General features: G+C 41.2%; 1 protein-coding gene across 1 annotated transcript in view; it reads right to left on the bottom strand.

Moving 5' to 3' along the window:
- Positions 1 to 22,977, bottom strand: part of LOC138284760 (uromodulin-like) — a 631,564-nt gene that overhangs the window by 530,696 nt on the left and 77,891 nt on the right. The window contains exon 3 of the mRNA XM_069223898.1: positions 7,160 to 7,339. Coding sequence (XP_069079999.1) covers positions 7,160 to 7,339 — 180 coding nt within the window. The remainder of the gene's footprint in view (positions 1 to 7,159; positions 7,340 to 22,977) is intronic.

Below are 22,977 nucleotides of genomic sequence, written 5' to 3'. Positions count from 1 at the left end.
TTTCTTTACTTGGTAGCACTGAGGATTGTTTGTGGGAGTGACATGTAGATTCAAGAGACAAAACTGACTATTGACAGAATTTTATAATATGACATGTGGAACTGGCTTGCACTTAAGTGACAGGTATGTAATGCACTGTATATATTATACTTTTATAAGAGATTGAAAACACCTGCGTGGTTTGGTAAGGGGTCACTTAATCATGGGACACTGTAATGACAAGTAATATAAGACTGATTGTATTACTTGCATACGCTTTCGCTAGCCTAAGTCAAATGGTAACCTCTGTTTTAACGAAACATGTAGTGGCTGGCCAGAACATTGTGAATCGAAGATAGAGAATATAAAGAAGAACTGGAAGAAGGACTGCTGAGATAATTGTTGTTTGTAGTTGTGTGAGTGCAAATTCTTAAAAGAACTAGCTGTTTGTTAGGTCGAGCCTCGACAGCCGGCAATCGGTGTCTGGAAAACCTGTTGTTAGGGATGTAGGCCTTTTTGTCCCGCCTGCCACTGCCTGCCACTTACAATAGGTTGAAGGCAGTGATGCTCTTGTTGTGCTGCCTTCTAAGTGGTTTGGCAGCCGATACTTCACTTCCTGTACTTGGTCGAGGAGCACCGGCCAAGTACAGTTTACTTATGCCTCACATGTTTTTCTGTTGTTTGGACTGACTATTTGTCTTTCTTTACTGCCTCTCGTGTTTGTCAGCACTCATGTTCATGTTCGTTTTTCGTGTTTGCCTATCACTGTATCCTTACTTTACATAGTCAGTAATAACAAGTATCTTTGTACCTGTGTTTTGTACTTTTTTCTTACTATTTAAAACATGAATTTGGCCTAGGAGTTAATCCTCAGGCTCTCCCCCGCACACCGGGAGAGCCGATACTGCAATATTCACTACACGCAGGAAACCTTGGCCCATGATGCTTTGCAAGCATTCGTTTTACAAAACATTTGTGCCCATAACTCAGCCTGTGGTGGTTCTAGGCCAATCACACTATCCCCAAAACATTTACAACGATGTACTGTTTCTGTACAAGCAATTTTGTGGGTCACACTAGGAGACCTTCCACCACTATATGTTTATTTAAACTTTCTTGTAGCTGAAACTTTTGTTTTTGCAGCTGTCAGGAGTTTGTGTCATTAGGGCCTTGTTAGTATCTTTATTATTCTGCAAACATGTTATGCACTATGCAGCTCCTGATACTGTTCCTGATATTCCCCATGTTGATAAAATAATTATTCCTAAGTAGTATTGACATAGCTCCTTCTGTGCTGCGGACGTAATGGTTACGTCATGCGGCACAGTGCTGCTGTGCCCAGGACGTAACCATTACGTCCTGGGCACACAGCCCAGAGGGAGCGCTAGTTATTTCCTTCCCTTTGAAGTCTCGCTCTGCGTTTTGGCAGCCGGATTGAAAGCAATCCGGCTGTCAAAACGCCCACTAGACACCAGGGATTTTATTTACAAAATGAAATTGACATAAGTGAGCGACCCCTTGGGCAAGGGTCGCTCCCAGGGGGGGCATTTTTTTTTACGGCGCGGCAGAAACCTCTAGGCACCAGGGATCTTTTTTTTTTGTTTTGTTTTTGTTTAGTTTTTAGTTTTAGAGGTGGGGAGCGACCCCTTAGGCAAGGGTCGCTCCCATAGGGGGCAAATTATATTTAGGTCATTTCTGCCTGCTTTGGGGGCAGATTGGCTGATTTTCGGTCAATCTGCCCCCAAGGGGGGCAGAAACCACTAGGCACCAGGGATCTTTTTTTTTGCACCATCACGCAAGGGGAGCGACCCCGTAGGCCAGGGTCGCTCCCCGGGGGGGGTTGGGGGGCATATTTATTTTAAGCCATTTCTGCCCCCCCGGGCAGATCGGCCTATTGTTATTAGGCCGATCTGCCCCCGGGGGGCAGAAACCTCTAGGCGCCAGGGCAATTTTTTTTTTGTTTGTTTTGTTTTTTAGAGATGGGGAGGGACCCCTTAGGCAATGGTGCTCCCCTGGAGGGGCAAATTGTATTTAGGCCATTTTTGCCCGCTTTGGGGGCAGATCGGCCAATTTTAGGTCAATCTGCCCCCAAGGGGGGCAGAAACCACTAGGCACCAGGGATCTTTTTTTTTGCGCCGTCACGCAAGGGGAGCGACCTTGTAGGCAAGGGTCGCTCCCCGGGGGGGAGGGGGCCAATTGTATTTAGGCCATTTTTTCCCGCTTTGGGGGCAGATCAGCCGATTTTAGGTCAATCTGCCCCCAAGGGGGGCAGAAACCACTAGGCACCAGGGATATTTTTTTTGCGCCGTCACGCAAGGGGAGTGACACCGAAGGCAACGGTCGCTCCCCAGGGGGGGTGGGGGCCGGCTGAGCTAGAGGCCAAAATCCACAGGTAGGCACTTTGCAAAAAACACCTCTGTTTTCTGTGAAAAAATGTGATGTGTCCACGTTGTGTTTTGGGCCATTTCCTTTCTTGGGCACTAGGCCTACCCACACAAGTGAGGTACCATTTTTATCGGGAGACTTGGGGGAAAGCTGGGTGGAAGGAAATTTGTGGCTCACCTCAGATTCCAGAACTTTCTGTCACCGAAATGTGAGGAAAATTTGTTTTTTTAGCCTAATTTTGAGGTTTGCAAAGGATTCTGGGTAACAGAACCTGGTCAGAGCCCCACAAGTCACCCCATCTTGGATTCCCCTAGGTCTCTAGTTTTATAAAGTGCACAGGTTTGGTAGGTTTCCCAAGGTGCCGGCTGAGCTAGAGGCCAAAATCTACAGGTAGGCACTTTGCAAAAATCACCTCTGTTTTCTGTCAAAAAATGGCATGTGTCCACGTTGTGTTTTGGGGCATTTCTTGTCGCGGGCGCTAGGTTTATCCACACAAGTGAGGTATCATTTCTATCGGGAGACTTGGGGGAAACCTGGGTGGAAGGAAATGTGTGTCTCCTCTCAGATTCCAGAACTTTCTGTCACCAAAATGTGAGGAAAATGTGTTTTTTTAGCCAAATGTTGAGGTTTGCAAAGGATTCTGGGTAACAGAACCTGGTCAGAGCCCCACAAGTCACCCCATCTTGGATTCCCCTAGGTGTCTAGTTTTTAAAAATGCACAGGTTTGGTAGGTTTCCCTAGGTGCCGGCTGAGCTAGGGGCCAAAATCTGCAGGTAGGCACTTTGCAAAAAACACCTCTGTTTTCTGTAAAAAAAAATGGGATGTGTCCACGTTGTGTTTTGGGCCATTTCCTTTCGTGGGTACTAGGCAACCCACACAAGTGAGGTACCATTTTTATCGAGAGATTTGGGGAAGGCTGGGTGGAAGGAAATTTGTGGCTCCTCTCAGATTCCAGAACTTTCTGTCACCGAAATGTGAGGAAAATGTGTTTTTTTAGCCAAATTTTGAGGTTTGCAAAGAATTCTGGGTAACAGGACCTGGTCAGAGCCCCACAAGTCACCCCATCTTGGATTCCCCTAGGTCTCTAGTTTTCAAAAATATGCTGGTTTGGTAAGTTTCCCTAGGTGCCGGCTGAGCTAGAGGCCAGAATCTACAGGTAGGCACTTTGCAAAAAAGACCTCTGTTTTCTGTCAAAAAATGGGATGTGTCCACGTTGTGTGTTGGGGCATTTCCTGTTGCGGGTGCTAGGCCTACCCACACAAGTGAGGTATAATTTTCATCGGGAGACTTAGGGGAACATAGAATAGCAAAACAAGTGTTATTGTCCCTTGTCGTTCTCTACAGTTTTTCCTTCCAAGTATAAGAGAGAGTGTAAAAAGACGTCTATTTGAGAAATGCCCTGTAATTCACATGCTAAAATGGGCACCCCGGAATTCAGAGATGTGCAAATAACCACTGCTCCTCAACACCTTATCTTGTGCCCATTTTGGAAATACAAAGGTTTTCTTGATAGCTATTTTTTACTCTCCATATTTGAGCAAATGAATTGCTGTATACCCGGTATAAAATGAAAACCCACTGCAGGGTGCAGGTCATTTATTGGCTCTGGGTACCTAGAGTTCTTGATGAACCTACAAGCCCTATATATCCCCGCAACCAAAAGAGTCCAGCAGACATAACAGTATATTGCTTTCAAAAATCTGACATTGCAGGAAAAAGTAACAGAGTAAAACGTAGAGAAACATTGCAGATTTTTTCACCTCAATTTCAATAATTCTTTTTTTCAGTTGTTATTTTCTGTAGGAAACCCTTGTAGGAGCTACACAAATTACCCCTTGCTGAATTCAGAATGTTGTCTACTTGTCAGAAATGTTTCGGTTTCTGGGATCCAGAATTGGTTTCATGCCCATTTCTGTCACTGACTGGAAGGAGGCTGAAAGCACAAACAATCGTAAAAATGGGGTATGTCCCAATAAAATGCCAAAATTGTGTTGAACAATTGGGTTTTCTGATTCAAGTCTGCCTGTTCCTAAAAGCTGGGAAGCTGGTGACTTTAGCACCGTAAACCCTTTGTTGATGCCATTTTCAGGGGAAAAAACACAAGCCTTCTTCTGCAGCCCCTTTTTCCAATTTTTTTTAAGAAAACGAAATTTTCACTGTATTTTGGGTAATTTCTTGGCCTCCTTCTGGGGAACCCACAAAGTCTGGGTACCGCTAGAATCCCTAGGATGTTGGAAAAAAAGGACGCAAATTTGGTGTGGGTAGCTTATGTGAACAAAAAGTTATGAGGGCCTAAGCGCGAACTGCCCCAAATAGCCAAAAAAAGGCTCGGCACAGGAGGGGGAAAAGTCCTGGCAGTGAAGGGGTTAATTGGTTTAACAGGGATATCTAGCCACCACCACTGTTACTGCACCTTTTGTCAATGAATGAAGGAACACAATTTATTTCCTATAAAGGTTTAATGTATTTGGGGAATTTAGCCCATAATGCTGAGCAGGCATTTGTTTTACAACACATTTGTGCCCATAATTCAGCCTGTGGTGGTCCTTGGGCAATGGGACCTCCTCCCCCACCCAAAACATTTAGAATAATGTGTACTTTCTGTTCAGGTAATCTTGTGGGTCACACTAGGTGAGAAGGGGCCAATATCATAACCTTTTTCAACATGCAACGTACATTTAAATTATCTCCTAACTGGATCTTTTGTTTTTACAGCTGAGAGAAGTTTGTGTGATAAGGGCCTTGTTAGTATTCTGTTAATTCTTCCTGGACTGCAGTCTCTTCCACCACTCAGGACATCTTTAAATTCTCTCATAGCTGAAACATTTGTTTTTACAGCTGAGAGGAGTTTGTGACAACTATGCCTGGCCTGTAGGTGTAATATACAATATGTAATGCACTATACTCAGCACTATGACATGAAAACAAATTGCTCCAAGTCACTACTGAGTTCATTGGTTTGACAGGGACATCTAGCTACCACCAGTGGTACTGCACCTTCTGCTAATGAACGAACACACATTATGGGCCAGATGTAGCAAAGGTTTTTACCCATTCTGTGTCTAAGGGAAAATGTGTTTGTACATATGGCCCTATGTCCGATAAACGTTTAATGTATTCACGGAAATACAGCCCATAATGCTTTGCAAGCATTCGGTTCACAACTCATTTGTGCCCATAACTTGGCCTGCGGTGGTCCTAGGGAAACTTATCCACTTCCGATACATTTAGAATGATGTGCTCTTTCTGTTCAGGCAATCTTGTGGGTCACACTAGGTGAGAGGGGGCCCAAACATCATAACCTATTCTACCACTCAATGCGTTTTCATAGTTAAATTTTTTCTTTTTTTCATGTTGTTGAGGGGAGTTTTTGTTATAAGTTTTTTGTTGATATTAGTATTTTGACAGTCATGCTTGGCCTGCAAATGTGTAATACACCACATGCCACAATTACTCAAACAGATAATTGTCTCTAAGGCATTATTAATTCAGTATTCCTGTTCTCATTGGCTCTTCTTCCTCTCTCCTCTGTTTAACATTACTCTTTTCTCCCCTAGCCTCTTTTTAGTCTTCGCTTCTCCCTTTCTAAAATAATCATTTTGATTTGCTCCTTCTCTCCGTCTCTCATCTCCTTCTCTTTCTGTAAGAACACCCTCACTCTCCTCTCCTGCCCACCTCTTGTTCCACCATTCCATGTCTTGATCATCATCTAGGTGTCTGCTTATAAACCCATTCTTTTCTCTCTCTTCCTACTTCTCTTGTGTTTCTCCTCTGGTTTCCTTCCTTGAACTCCCCTTCTCTTCGGTCCCTCCTTCTGCTCCCTCTTCCTCTGCCGGCTGCAGTTCCACAGTCCTGAGGCCTCCACTGGCCAGATCCCACCGCCCACCAGTCCCTGGCCAGGGATAGGGAGGGAGCAGTACAAGACTCCTGCACAGCACCTGCATCACCGGTCCACGTGCTCGAGCAGGAAGCAGTCTGTTCAAAGGGAAATGGGCAGTACTGACACACACGTCATACTCTCACGTGGCCCTCAGTAAAGGTTTGACATCATTTTAACCAATGCTTAATTTAAAACACTTATTCGTTACGTTTTCATTCGTTTTTTTATGCGTTCCAACTGTCATTACATTTAAGTCCCTCTTCTTTCCCTTTGGTATTAATCGGTTTTTTTGGCGTTGGTAAACAACCGCACTGGAAGAGACGGAGTAATGAAAAAGGAGGAGAAAGAAGTGGAGCCGAAACAGAGTCAACCAGCTCTGAGGACTCAGTCGGCCTCGGACTGACAGAACACATTGGGTGCCCAGTAACTGTAATATAAGCTCTTGGTGTAGGGCAAATAAGAGAAAAGGAAGATATGTGTGAAATGACATACGAAAACCAACTCTGGTGTTAAATGGGGCGGGAGGGGGTAAAGCAGAAGAGCAAGGAAATAGAGTGGGTCAGGCTTACCAGTAGCAAGTCTAATACATTTCCTACTATGTGAAAATGACACCATGTTCTTGGGGAGGGTCCGAGTATTTTAATATGTGCCGCACAGGTCAGTGCATTTGAATGGACAACTTGCCTTTTGGATCCTCATTTTATTAGCAAGGAACTCTCACAGTTTTTAACAGGATATGAACTAGCGCTCCCAAAGAGCGTGCAGAAGTAACTAATGTTTTTTATGGGCTTAAAGTGGCGCTTAAGTGATACCCCACCAACAAAGCACATTATACAAAGTCAAGTCTATTGGTTCTGAAATGCGTGTTATTTCATGTATGTATTTGCTTTACAAAAACAAACAGTGGAGACTCACCCGAGCAGCAGGATACGTTTGAATACCAGAAGAGTCCCACGGGACAGCACGGGGTTGTACTTAGATCACACTCAAATGGAAGGCAGGGGATGGCACCGATATTACAGTAACACCCGATTTCAGGAATACACTGCCCATTACAAGTGGGGTCTGGACACAAGGGCAGTGAGCTGTTTCCGCCTGCAAGAAGAGGGAAGAAGGAAAACGGAGGAGTTAAATGGGTTCCCAATACAATTATACCGCGCGAAACCTGATCAATAACACGTCATTGCGCACATTTCTCACCCACGGGGTTTATTTTTTATAAACATTTTGCAGAGGTGCAACATTAGCTTCGAGGGGCACTCAAGAGTGGGAAACATTCCATGTCCATTATAGGAACAACAATACGACAATAGCACACTATCAAACACCCAGATAACAACCACACAAAGATGTAATTAAACAGCTACTGAAAAAGAAGGGGAACTGGGACTGAATTTCAAACCCCGGTCACAAAGTGATAGTCCTTCGCCACTCTCTCAGCAGCCGATTTGTTATGGAACAATTGTTTTTTCCTTCATCAATTAGCTGGTCTCTTAAAATGCAGAGGAGACTGTACAAAGGAACCGAATGTTCAATTTGTCCACCTTCGACTGGAGCATTTACCTCTTTCATTCTTTCTTTGGACTGTTGAGCATCTTCATCTTCCATTTCACTTCAACTCCTCTTCAGTTTTCAACTCTTCCGTCCCTTGGACTACAACACCTCAGGCTGACGGCTTGCGGTGTGAGAGGGTGGGCTTGGAGCACTTAGGATGCTCGAGATCAGCTGCTCTTGACATTCACGCATTACGCAAACCATCACTATGAACTCATACAGGAATCACTGGGGCTTATTTCACAAGTGGTGTTTGTTTAAAGATGTCTTCCTTTATCGATTGATCCTTTCCAGGTTGTGTTATTCCAGACAGATGGATTTTTACCAGGGTGTCTCCACTCTTTCCTCTCATTGGGCAGCCATGCAAGTACGAAATATACAAGGATATGTCTCTGAAATCTAATTTTTTTGTTTCAAGACTTTTGAATGGTTTCAGACTTAAAACCCAGTTATTTCAAATATGAATCCTTCTTGGGATCTTTCCACAGTTTTGACGGGTCTTCAGTCAGAATCTTTCGAGCATCTACAAACGTCAGATATTGTCTGGGTATCAGCTAAAACAGCTTTTCTGGTGGCATATACCTCTGTGAAGAGGTTGGGCGTGAAATGTCACAATTCCCTTACCTAATATTCTTCCCAGATAAGGTAGTCCTCATTGTAGATTATAAATTTGTTCTAAAGATTCATTCTTCCTTCCACATTTCACAGGAGGTGGTATTATCATTTTCTTCCAGAAAACGATGGTGTTCCTACTCAACTGGACGGTAATGGAGAGTTGTCTATCTATCTAAGCAGAAGTAAGGTGTTGGGAACGCCCAACTTGCTTCTTGTGTCTCGTGGGTCGGCAAATAAATGGAGCAAGAATGTTGAACACAAACAAAAAAATATATGGGTTCACCAGGTAATTTCTCAAGCATCCACATCAGAGAGGTAGGACCTCCCTTCTAATATCCAGGGAAGGTCAACCAGAGGAGATGCAGCTTCTTGGGCACAAGCAGGCGGGGCATCTCTCCGCGAAATCGGTAGAGCTGTGACCTGGTCATTCCGCCAGACGTTTGTTAACATAACTGATTAGAATTGTCATTTCTTTTAACTGCACAGTTTTAAATACAGAAATAATGCAATTGTTGAATTAGTATTTTTTTTTTGCATCATATGTGTCGATGCATTTTTTGAAAGATGTGGTCTTTATAAACAAAACATACTACAAACTGAACTGTTGTCATTTGCTAATATTACTACTCACTAAATGGCCAATGTTTTATCAACAGCTGTAGAATAGCATTTTAATTAGCCCTGCTAGGATTCAAACACAAACCAAGCAATTCAAGTGCAAATGCTTGCATCACGCACATAATCTATTGAAATACTTCGTAGGATCTCTGCAGCAAGTTCTGATTAGGCAGCACACAATTTGGCTGTGAGACAGGCTCAAAAGTGAATAGTGCTGGTTTCTCTGCGGAAAAGCCGTAAAATCTATGTTGTGCCTAAGGCCTTCTGTGCTTGAAAAGTTTTAGCACACCTCGAAAGACAGAGAAATGTTAAATTGGTTGCAAAGAATTGTATAGATGCAGCACATTGCACTCACTTTACTGTTTTAATAATGTGTTTGGTACATCTTTTGTTTATTTCTCGGTGACTTTCCAGGACATCTGATTGCTTCTCATCACTTCTCATGTAACACAGAGATCTGCCACATGCTGGTACTGTTATTCAATCATGGCAAAGTGATTGGTGGTTGATCACAACGTTTAGGTGCGACACGTAGTGAATACACAAAAGCAACATATTATTTGTAAATTATTCAAAGCTTAAAATTATGAGCCTCAGTTTCAACCAGGTAAAATAGTAACTTAATCTGGTTTCAACTAGTAACCTTGTTTTTAAGATGTTTCAGCAGGAGAATACGGACAGATAATGCCAGCAAGAGCTACCCTATTTGCAGGGAGTAATGGGAGTCTTTTGGATTATACTCTGGTGACTTCAGGCATGCTCATTTATAACAATAGTGCAATTTGATAGTGACCATCGGCCACAAAGTTCAGCATTTCACAAGGATATGAACCATCCTGCTATACTGGGAACACTAGGGGAATTAGAGGAAACTACTACCCTAACACAATTAAATGGGAAAAACAAAATAACTGTGGAAAACAAAGCAGGTTGTTGCTGCATTAAAACTCAATATACTTATGCAATAATACCAGATACAGCAGAAACCATGACAAGCATCTGTTGAAGTGATTTGTTATCTGATTCTGTGAACACTTTACACAATACCACTACTTTCACCAGAAAATATAGGAGTCGAAGATACAATAAGATCAGCGTACAAAGGGGTGCTGGTACTACCTGACTCGAGACACTTGAGACATTTGATGGAAAATCAACAAAATGTCTCTGAAAATAGGTTTCAGGGACATAAGGAATTGACAGGCGCTTTAAGGGACATAAATAAGGGCCATAAAAAGGGGCTATGGATTCAAAACAAGAATATATCTGAATCAATGGAAGGGAATATTTAGATGTTAGATGGGCACCAGTCAGTGGCAGCTCCTCCGCTATGGCGGAGGAGTGTCGCCCCCCTACCAGCAGCAAAAGCTGTAAACCTTTCACAACAAAGAAATAATAAACCATGTTTATTATCCCTTTGTTGTGAAAGGGGCAGGGCTATGGGGTGACGAGCAGTGGGGGGAGTGTACTGCGCACTCCTCCCAGTGTGCATGTATGTTTGGCCGGCCGTCTCGGGCTGACCAAACATACACGCGCAGTGTGCTCTCTCCAGCCCAGCACTGTGTTGCCAGGCTGGCAAGAGCAGACACAGGCTCCTAGTCTGCCTGAGAGTGCCCTGGCTGAGCTCTCCCAGCCAATCCTGATGTTGTATTGAGCAGCGTCTGGATTGGCCACAGGGCAGGCTCGGAGCCTGTGCCTGCACTGCAAGATGGAGGAGCGGCGGCGCGGCGGAGCAGAGATAAGTAAAACATTTTTTAAAAGTTTAATAAAATTCCTTTCCCCCTCATACCCTCTCTCCGCGTGCCGCCCCACCCCCTTAACCCTGGCGAGCCGTGACTGGCACGGATGGATGATATAGAAGAAATACTGGGCGTGAATAACAAAACTAGAAGGCAGCACAAATAAGCATGAGATAAACTCCATTCAAAAGAATAGATTTACTTTGTGAACTCATCTTAATAATTCAGAAGCATCATGGTGATCAGGAATTTCATCAAACATCTACATTATAAAGGTTTGTTAGGAAGGGGTTCTCATATTTTGAAAGCTGCTCGTCCATCTGTACCTCCTATTCCAAAATCAGATCACAATAAACATATTAAATCAGATCCAATCTTCTGGACTTGGTGATACTGTGTCACCATCATTTATTTGCGCTTAATGATATGTTAATATGTAACTTGCGTAACCATTGCTCACTTGCTTTACACATCAGTTAATAATTATTTCACCTATTATTTGATATATTATATATTATTCTACATGTTGCTTTATATGTAGATTCAGCAAACTTGAATGAAGCACATGTTTTTATTTAACTTTAGTTAGCATGTATGCTTCTTAACATTATTGTGGATAGGCCTAGGCGCCTTAGTTTATTTTTAAATGAACATTGTATTTCCTCATGCTGTGTGTTTCAGGCACCACAGCCACCATGTTCTCATATAAAGATGTTATTTTTTGTTAGCTTACAGTTGAAAGGTCACAGAGTAGCCATTAAGTAGTTGGACAGTTATTTTCAGCACCTGCACGGAATGGAAACTGAGGAAGTGAATTCGCCTTTGTGAGATATCTTGAAGATCCATGAGAAGGAGGCAGACACAAGAACGGAGGTGGAAACCTGTAGAATAATGAAATCTCATGCTTTAACTGCATGAAGCTTGTTATTTAGTAAGATCACCTACCCCTGTCCACCTTTGTCGACCACGTCTTTTTCCTCTCTTGAGACCAGTGTTCCTTATTTTCTGGCTCATAGTGGTACTCTCGAGAGCAAGCACATTCCTCCTCATTCTAATTAGATCTTTCATTTGATTCTTCCTTTGATGATACATTTGCAGACATCTGCTGCTTCTGAATTTCCCGACCTGCCCACAGCCTTAGCTTAGCATTAGGGAGCTAAATCCCTTTGTGAATAGCAAATAATCGCAAACTTACACAAAAATGTGAGTGTACCTTTGTGAATCTGGCCCTGTATATTTTCCACCTAAGAATCCAGATCCATAGCTAGTATAAATGCCTGCTCTCATTCAAAGGTTCAGAGTAATTGTAGTTTGTAAGTTTGCACCGCTTTTGCGTCAAAAAACAGCGCAAATGTGGTGCTGAAAAAGTATAAGTATGGGCCTTATTTGTTAGCGAACCAAACTAACTCCCCCTCAGGAGCACCTCATTAACCCCTTAGCTGCTGGGCCTCCGCACCTCACCCCCCCATTGCAAAGTTATTTTTTGGCTATTTGGGGTAGTTCACGTTTAGGCCTTCATAACTTTTTGTCCACATAAGCTATCCACGCCAAATTTTCATCCTTTTTTTCCAACATCCTAGAGATTCTAAAGTTACCCAGAGTTTGTGGGTTCCCCCGGATGAGGCCAAGGAATCAGCCAAAATACAGCTAAAAGTTTGTTTTTTACAGAAAAATGGGGCAAAGGGCCACTGAAGAAAGCATGTGTTTTCTTCCATGAAAATGGCATCAACAAAGGGTTAGCAGTGCTAAATTCACCATCTTCCCAGCTTTCAGGAACAGGCAGACTTGAATCAGAAAACCACGTTTTTCAACTCAATTTTGGCATTTTACTGGGACATACCCCATTTGTAAAAATGTTTGTGCTTTCAGCCTCCTACCTGTTAGTGACAGAAATGGTTGTGAAACCAATGCTGGATCCTGGACAGCTAACCATTTCTGAAAAGTAGACAAAATTCTGAATTGAACAAGGGGTAGTGTGTAGATCCTTCAAGGTTTTTCTACAGAAAGTAACGAAATTGAGGTGAAAGAAGAGCCATTTCCAACCACGTTTTCTTCTGTAACTTTTTCCAGCTAGGCCAGATTTTTGAAAGCAATATACCATTACGTCTGCTGGAGTCTTTTGGTTGTGGGGATATATAGGGCTTGTAGGTTTATCAAGAACCATAGGTACCCAGAGCCAATAAATGAGCTGCACCTTTCAATGGGTTTTCATCGAATACTGGGTACAGCAATTCATTTGGTGAAATATAAAGACTGAAAAATAGGTATCAAGGAAACCTTTGCATTTCCAAAATGGGCACACAATAAGGTGTTGAGAAACAGTGGTTATATGCACATCTCTGAATTCTGGGGTCCCCATACTAGCCTGTGAATAACAGGGCATTTCTCAAATAGACTTCTTTTTTACACACTGTCTTACATGTGGAAGGAAAAAATGTAGAGAAAGACAAGGGGCAATAATACTTGTTCTGCTATTCTGTATTTCCCCAAGTCTTCCTATAAAAATGGTACCTCACTTGTGTGGGGTAGGTCTAATTCCCCCACCAGGAAACACAACATGGACCCATCACATTGTTTAATTGAAATCTGATGTGTTTTTTGGAAAGTGCCTAGCTGTGGTCTTTGGCCTCTAGCTCAGCCGGCACCTAGGGAAACCTACCAAACCTGTGCATTTTTTTAAATCTAGACACCTAGGGAAATCCAGGATGGGGTGACTTGTGGGGCTCACACCAGGTTCTGTTACCCAGAATCCTATGTAAACCTCAAAATCTGACAAATAAAATACTTTTCCCTCACATTTCGGTGCTGCAAAGTTCTGGAATCTGAGAGGAGCCGCAAACTTCCTTCCACCCAGCATTCCCCCAAGTGTTTCAATAAAAATGGTATCTCACTTGTGTGGGTAAGCCTGGTGCGCCCAACAGGAAATTCCCCAAAACACAACGTGGACACATCACATTTTTTCAATGAAAACAGAAGTGTTTTTTGCAAAGTGCCTAGCTGTGGATTTTGGCTTTCAGCTCAGCCGGCACAGAGGGAAACCTAGAAAACCTATATATTTTTGGAAAATGGACACTTAGGTAAATTCAGAATTGGGTGACATGTGGGGCTCTCACCAGGTTCTGTTACCCAGAATCGTTTGCAAACCTCAAAATCTGGCAAAAAAACACTTTTTCCTCAGATTTTGGTGCTGCAAAGTTCTGGAATCTGAGAGGAGCCATAAACTTTCTTCCACCCAGCATTCGCTCAGGTCTCCCGATAAAAACGGTATCTCACTTGTGTGGGTAGGCCTAGTGCCCGCAACAGGAAATGCCCGAAAACACAAGGTGGACACATCACATTTTCCCAAAGAAAACAAACCTTTTTTTTGCAAAGTGCCTAGCTGTGGTCTTTGGCCACTAAACCTAGCAAACCTATACATTTTTGAAAACTAGCCATCTGGGGGAATTCAGAATGGGGTGACTTGTGGGGCTCTCACCAGGTTCTGTGACCCAAAATCCTTTGCAAACCTCAAACTTTGGCCAAAAAAAGATTTTTCCTCACAATTCGAAGATGCAAAGTTCTGGAATCTGAGAAGAGCCTCAAATTTCCTTCCACCCAGCATTTCCCTAAGTCTCCCGGTAAAAACTGTACCTCACTTGTGTTGGTAGGCCTAGTGCCCATGACAGGAAACACCCCAAAACACAACATGGACAAATCAAATTTTTACATTGAAAACTGATGTGTTTTTTTTTAAAGTGCCTAACTGTGGATTTTGGTCTGTAGCTCAGCGAAACCTAGGAAATCCTATCAAACCTGTGTATTTTTTAAAACTAGATACCTAGAGGAACCCAAGATGGGGTTACTTGTGGTGCTCTCACCAGGTTCTGTTACCCAAAATCATTCGCAAACCTCAATATTTTGCAAAAAAAACACTTTTTACTCACATTTCTGTGATAGAAAGATCTGGAATCTGATAAGAGACACACATTTCCTTCCACCCAGCATTCCTGCAAGTCTCTCAATAAAAATTGTACCTCACTTCTGTGGGTAGGCCTAGTGCCCGTGTCAGGAATATATAATACAATGGTCAATGTTGGTCCTTACATGAGGGCAACTGTTGACCCTCAGGTGATCCATTCCTGACACAGACACTTAGTACAGGCACTCAAGTGGGGTAGCGGTGTTATCAGAACAGGTGAGAAAACACTGGGTACTAGGAATTGTGTGAGTCCCAGCATATTCCTACAGTTTGTGTGACAGAAATGCAAGAAAAAAATGAGTTTTTATTCAACATTTCACCGTTGCAGGTTATTCTGGGTAAGAAAACCTTGGGGAATCCACACAAGTCACACCTCTGTGGACTCCCCCAGATGTCTAGTTTCCAGAAATGTCTGGGTTTGGTAGGTTTCCCTATATGACCGCCGAGCCCAGGACCAAAAAAGCAGGTACCTGCCTTACAAAACAAGGTTGTTTTGTGATAGATCATTTTGATGTCTCCACAATACGATTTGGGCGGTGGAATTTGGGACTGAACTAAATTGGGGAGCTCCCAAGAGAGCACTCTCTCTGTGCTTGCTGCCGCATGCACCTGCTCTGTGGGATGGGCTAACCCACTATTGTCCTGCTGCACAGACTGTGCGTGCGAAGGGACAGCAGGACTGTCCTTATCACCTCCCTCATAATCACTGGAAGAGGAGTTATCGAATGGGACTCCTCCAACTGAAAAATCACTCCCAGAGTCTGTGCCATTGTCCTATCCCTCAGATGCTGTCTCAGTATCTGCTGTCTCAGTCTCTGATCCTACGTCAGAGCTGTCCTCTATAACCCGAGTTAGGGCTTGCGCAGCAATCATCCGAGATGCCATCTCTGCTACTGGCTAAACTGTCACTCTAAAACACTAGCCTACGAAGACAGTCACAAAATTGCTGCTGAGTGTGTGTGTGATACCTGCAACAGCAGAGGTCACCTTACCTTCGCTTCTTCCCTCAATAAGCATGTTCTCTCAAGACATTCAACAAAACAAAAAAGACACACTATTACTTCACCTTGTCACATACCAATCGTCACAGTCTTTAGTGCCTCTAGTGCCCAGTCCAACAATCATTATTGGTTCTCCCACTTCCATTACCTCCTCCTCCGATTCCCTCACTACGATCCAGAAAAAGTCAATTTCATCTCTCCATAGCCCCCCTCGCACATACATTTAATTTGTATTATAGCGCAGGTAATGGCTGGCTTTACTAATCCACCCAGCTATTCACATATAATACAGTTTTGATCCTCGCAGTAGGCATATAAACCTTCTGCGCTACTTTATGGCATCAAAACTGCCACTAGACAAAAGCCAGATCCTTTTCTAGCAGAAACATAATCACAAGAGTTACTTGACTTTTCTATTGCTGCCTAAAAGCTACAGTTGAAATGCGTCAGTTGAAGCATGTGCATTGCTTTGAAGACGCAAGCTGAAACTGCAAGAAAACTGGTGGCAAATATAGATATATCTATATCTACATATATATATCTATATCTATATATATATATATATATATATATATATATATACATCCCAGCCCCCAGGGAAACCACACACGCATTGACAAAAGTGATGGCTATATATATATATATATAAATAGATCTATCTATAGACATATCTATATTTAGATATATATTGCTACATAGATATATCTATAGATAGATCTATATATAGATATATATGTAAATATTTATATATAGATCTTTTTTTTTAACAGCTGTATGATTACCTTGTGGGCCATAGTGGCCCCAGGGAAACCATACAGCTGTTAAAAAAATGATTGCCCCCACAGGGTGTTGCCCTGCTCATTTCTTTTTTTACACCCCTGTGGGGGCGCGATTGGGTGCGATCACCCCCCTCCCCAGGGGTAAACCTGCCTCTCACAAAATAATTTGCCTCCGGGGGGAATGGCCCGTTTTCCAAGAGGGCCGACCCCCCCAAATGAAATCCCTAGTGTCTAGTGAGGGTTTCCTGGCAAAGCTGCGATTGAGGGTCAGGAAACCCATTCAGGAAGGTCTTGTTTGAAAGGGGAAAATCTCCCCTTTCAAACGAGGCCTTACCGAACATCGGGAAGGCCTGTGTGGGCCTGTTTTCCCCACCGGAGCAGGAAGAGGCCAAAAACAAACAGTGAGGTCGATGTCACTAAGGGGCGGGTGGGGGCCGAGGGGAGACACAGAAGATCTTCTGTATCTCCCGGGGTTTTTTCAATAAAAAAAAAACTCCTCCTGTGAAACGCATCTAAGGATTTTTTTATCCCCCTCGCTCTTGTCGGCCACTGGTTGTGACATGCACCAGAGAGGTAGTGCGGGCGTCGGCCTCTGGCCGACGCTCGCACTGAAGAGGTTAAATGCCAGTGTGTGACTAGCCTGCAGCGTACCATTCTGGATGCGCCCACTATATCGCTGAAATAAGAAGCAATGTGCTTCCTGGAAACGTGGGTAAAATGCTTTTACTTGGCTTCACTGATACAGCAATAGTTGGCCAATGCAACTCCTTTCCTAATAATGCCTTAAATGACAAATAAAACGGGCCAAGTGAATACAAGATCAAACACTGGCCATTGCTCTGATGCAAAGAGATTGTTTTCAGTTGCCACCAGAAATAGTCATCTACCCAAAATTACTGCTTCCCTTATTTGAATCCTCCTAACAATGTGTGCGAGCCCCTGCACTGCTCTCGAGTAAATACGGGCCTTTGCACTTCATAAACTCTAAAAACAATTAAGAAACCAATTTACCCAGGACCTGAAAACTGTGTAAAATTAAGAGCTTCCCAAGGGTGCACACCAAACAAAACACACTGAAGTTCTATAGATACCATTTTCCTTTACATAGTAAAGGTGATGGGTCTATTTAGGAGTGCTGGAAGAAAAGAAGGACGATTTTGGTAGGGTGGTCATCGGAAGACAGCACCTCCACATTGCACTTAGTAAGGACAGAGTTGAGGAATGCTGGACAAGGAGGTAATTCAAATTGTTAGCTGTTCATTCCTTAATTAAGGTATTTCTTGTATACATCTATAAATTGTTTAAACAATTCTTATGTTCATTAAATGTATTACATTTCAGTATTTTATAGTTCATTTCCAATTAATTTTTCTAACTAATTAACACGATAATAATTAATTTGCTCAATTATTGTGTTATTTTTTAATTTTGATATATTAATGTGATAATTAATTATATTTTTATTTGAAGAAACTGTAAGTTGTGCCCCCGCCATGTAATGCTTATGACCTCACATGTTACATCATTCATAAAATGTTCTATGACATAATTCTAATGTTAATAATATATAATAATGATAATAACATCACCTATGACATCTGAAATGAGATTATGAGATCATTGATTATAATACTCTACATAATGCATGGTGGGGGCGTGAGTTATAATTTCTTGAATTAACCATAACTGGTAAATTCTAGTGGTTTGCTGAGTTTAAAATTGTACTTTTTATGGACAATTTTACCTAAATATAACATATATATATATATATATATATATATATATATATATATATATATATATATATATATATATAATATATATATATATATATATATATATTCACCAAAACAAGAAAGAAAAAAGTAAAGATCGCACGCTCAGGATTCAGGGCAAGTGAAAACAGTGTTTAATCAAAGCACAACGCGTTTCGGCTGACACAGCAGCCTTGGTCACGTGATATTCACCACCAATCAACCATAGCTAAATACCATTAGTTCATAGACATAAAAGTAAGACAAACAACAGTTACAAGGTACAGGATAAGAACCTAAGAGTACAACCTTAAATAACATTACATTATACCAGGATTTTAGTGACTGGTGGAATCTATACCAGTACACATAATTGTCAAATATATAAATAAATAAATACATATAAATATATAAATATACAAATATATAATTATACAACCATGTGACCATATAGAATAAATATGTAAAGGGATAAAATGTCATATAGAGGCAGAAGGTAAAACACCAAAATAGAACACCGGGCTAATGTATTATGTATTATCATAAAATATTATCACTTAAAGGCCCAACGGTGAACTATAATCACCCAATGCAAAGGATAAATCAAATAATTATTCCTAACCTGCAATGGTTATGATATTGATACCCCTATATCGCTTTTTACATAATTAATATTAATACACCAGACCAATAGTATAACAGAAATCCTTATGATATTTTCTTATCTTATAACCTGCACTGCCAACACCCAATAACGTGCAATACGACGAGAGCGGTGGCAGGTAGACATCAGCATTAATTTCAGCCGACCCTATGAATCTGAAAAAGATATATACACATATTGAATAAATGACCATAGTTACCCCAATCTAATCAACTCCTAAAACCATATCATAAACGGTATATTAATTCTGAAAAAAGAAAAACTGATAAAACATCTCTTATTTAATATTCAGAAAAAAATATTCAGAAAAAATATTCAGAAAAAAATATATATTAATACATTCTAATAGTACATTCATCTTTTCATAAATAAAATGATAGTCATCACTACCCGAATTCTACCCTATTCTAGTAGTATTTTACTCATCATACAAATGGGTATTCAGTTCTTCCCCAGTATTCAATCCTTTAGGTGTCTTGGTCTCTAGATCTAAAATATATTTTGACTCTTTCTTCCTCAATATTAGTTCCCTATTACCCCCTCTATGGGATGAAGGGACATGTTCAATACCAAAATAGGACAACTGGGTCAAATCAGAACTATGTTTCTCTCTAAAGTGCCTTGCTACTGGGTAGTGATCATCAACTGAAGTTATGGCACGCATGTGTTCCAAGATCCGTTTTTTGACACTATGTTTGGTACTTCCAACGTACCATCTTTTACAGGGACATTCCAATATGTAGATCACAAAAGGGGTACTGCATGTTATAAACTGATTAATTAGCCTGTTTTTACCAGGTTTACACAGTGCATACTGTTTACGCATAACACTATTACGGCATGCTTTGCAATGCCCACAAGGAAAAAAACCTTGAAGGCCATGGTCTCTAAGTTGAGATATGGTAGTGATATCATTAGATCTTAACATATCCTGTAAGCTGCGTCCTCTTCTGTACGTAATCTGAGGTCTGTTTAATATCGAATCCCCAATGACGGGGTCACTCTTCAGTATCTTCCAATTTTTTGTGATGATATTCTTAATTTGTTTTGTATCATCACTAAAAGTCATAATCAGTCTGGTATCGTCATTGTCATCCAACTTCTGTTTGGGAATATTATCAAATAAAATATCAGTTCTTTTTGTTCCCTTGATTTTATCGATTGCTTTTTTAATAACCCAATCAGGGTATCCCCGCTGTTTAAACCTCTTAATCATCTCTTTTTGCTCAATTGCAAAAGCTTCATCAGTGCTGCTAACTCTTTTGGCTCTTAGCAGTTCTTCATAGGGGATACTCCACTTTAAATTTTCTGGGTGGCCACTCGAAGCGTGTAATAAGCTGTTGCCTGCTGTGCACTTACGGAAGAGCTCAGTATTGACCTTGTTACGATCAATCTTTATCAGTGTGTCCAAAAATTCAATAGAGAGCCTACTCATTTTGTGCGTCAGTCCTATATTCAGATCATTATTATTTAATTTGTCAACAAAATGGGAAGCTTCTTCCTCGGATCCTTTCCAAATAATGAAAAGATCATCAATATATCTTAGCCATAAGATTGCCTGACTAGTTTCTGGATATTTATCTTCATCTTAAAAAATATTCTCTTCCCACCAGCCTAAGAAGAGACAGGCAAAACTTGGAGCAAAACAAGTGCCCATCGCAGTTCCGAGGATCTGCTGATAAAGGACCCCATTGAACAAAAAGAAATTATTAGTCAGACAGTATCTTATCATATCTACTACCATTTCAGTGTGTGCCAGGTATTTAAGTGATCTGGCATCTAGAAAATGTCTGCAAGCTGTAATGCCCCTATCATGGTCGATGATAGTATACAGGGAGTTAACATCTAAAGTTAGTAACAAAAAATCATCTTCCCAAACAATTCCTTCGAGTTTACCCAAAAAGTCCTTAGTATCACGGACATAGGATGGAAGATTGACAACAAATTCCCTCAGAAAATGATCGACATATTTGGAAACATTTTCTAATGCACTACCACATGAGGATACTATAGGTCTTCCTGGTGGATTAGTTCTATCTTTATGAATCTTGGGAAGAATGTACAACACCGGTAGTTTGGGAAAATCTCTCTTAAGAAAACAATACTCTTCCCACAGTAGTAAGCCTTTATCTTTCCATTCCATAGGTAAATGCCAAATCCCCACAATACTGTTGGTATAACTTTCTTTAGTGGAAACCTTGTAGAAATGTGTGTTATTAAGTTGGCACATAACTTCCTTAATGTATTTTTGTTTATCCATAAGTACTATATTGCCGCCCTTATCTGCAGGACAGACAATAGTGTCTGTATCGCTTGCCAAAGTTGTAATAAAATCTTTTTGGGATTGTGTTAAATTGTAATTACATTTGGATTTAAACCATGTTCTATGTCGGAATTGGATCAAATCTTTTACCACCACATCATAAAATGTATCAATATTGTCATGAGTCATGATAGGAAAGAATGTAGATCTTGGCTTAAATCCAGTGGGGACAGACACATCATACGTAATATTTAAATCATCAAGGATTTGATAAACATTCCTAGTTGTGATAGAATCTACAACATTGTTCTCCAGTTCATACAGTGCAATCAGAGAGTCCATATCACTGATATTAAGAACATCATGGGAAACATCCCTCTGGGGGCCTTCAACCCTCACATCGGGGGAGTTTTTTTGTTTAAACCATTTTCTCAATTTCAGTTTTCTAATAAATTTAAAAAAGTCAATCCTTGTCTCAGCATAGTTAAAACGTTCTACAGGGCAGAAAGAGAGGCCTAAACATAGTGTAAATTTATCACTGTCAGATAACACAAAGTTAGATAAGTTCACGATAGTTTTATTCACCATGTTTTCATCCATTATGTTAGTATGTTGGAGCTTCTTGTTATTTTTCCCACTTGCCCCATATCGAAATTTGTTCTTATTGTGATTTCTGACTCTCTCTCGCCTCTTCTGATTCCGCCTCGTCTTCCTCTTCGGCCTGATGTCCTGCCTTTGTAATCGGAGCTCTGTCCATGCTGGTTCTTGGATACTTGCCTGCCGCGTCGCAGCAGGCGATACTCGTCTAAAAAAGTTGCTGGTTTGTTGGTGACTTCTTCCATAGATTTCTCACTCTCAGTTGAACTGGGAGTATCAGATTCTCTTGCACTTTCCACATCAGTTTCCAGGGAAGATTGCCTCTCCTCCATAGGGAGACACGCAAGGGATGATTTGTATAGATAATCGTACTTCCTATTGAAAGTGAGAATTCTTCCGCTTTCATAGTCCCCTATGTCTCTATGTAGTTTCTGTTGTTTCTTGATTTTGATTTCCTCCTCATATTTCTTTAATCTAATAGTCATAGTCTCCATACATTTTAGTATCACTTCCTTTTCAGAACGTGAGTCCAAATCATCTTTTAATTTCTTAATATCACCTAATAGGGTTTTCCGGTCCTGCCATGCATATTTTATAAGTATCTGAAGCATATGTCTGGAGATTGAAGCTGAGTTTTCTGCCCATTCCTTTAACGTCTCTGGATTGGGTGTCTCATATGATGGTGTGATAAAAATACGTAGGCCTCTTGGAACCATCTGTTGATCCACGTAATTTTGCAAAGATGTACCCTCCCACCATTTAGATATTTCAGCTTTACTCAATTTCTCCAATTTCTTTAATGTAGCATTCAAATCATTGTTACTTTCCTGATAATGCAGAATTGGACTCTTCCTAATTACGTCTTTAGAAAATAATGTCTGTGCTGCCAACCGCCTCTCGTTCTCTATGTCATCATCCATTATGCAAAATTACTGCAATGGATCAGATTAGAACTGAAAACCAAAAGCCGTGAATCCCCTAGGAAAATTCCTAGTTCCCCTTGCCTGGGTGAGCCAGAAAATAATATTATTAAAACTAAAATAGCTGCATTAAGGGCCCAATATAAACTGTGGCAGGGCTATAATATAAAATATACGAGAGGAAAAACCACCTTTGTTGATTTCAAAACACTAAGAAAGAAGCGAGGAGAGTCACATACCTTGGAAATGTATATCTCTCAGTCCTTCCAAA

Source organism: Pleurodeles waltl, chromosome 3_1 (genome assembly GCF_031143425.1).
Source record: "Pleurodeles waltl isolate 20211129_DDA chromosome 3_1, aPleWal1.hap1.20221129, whole genome shotgun sequence".
Taxonomy (NCBI): domain Eukaryota; kingdom Metazoa; phylum Chordata; class Amphibia; order Caudata; family Salamandridae; genus Pleurodeles; species Pleurodeles waltl.
This window is presented reverse-complemented; position numbering and strand designations above follow the sequence as displayed.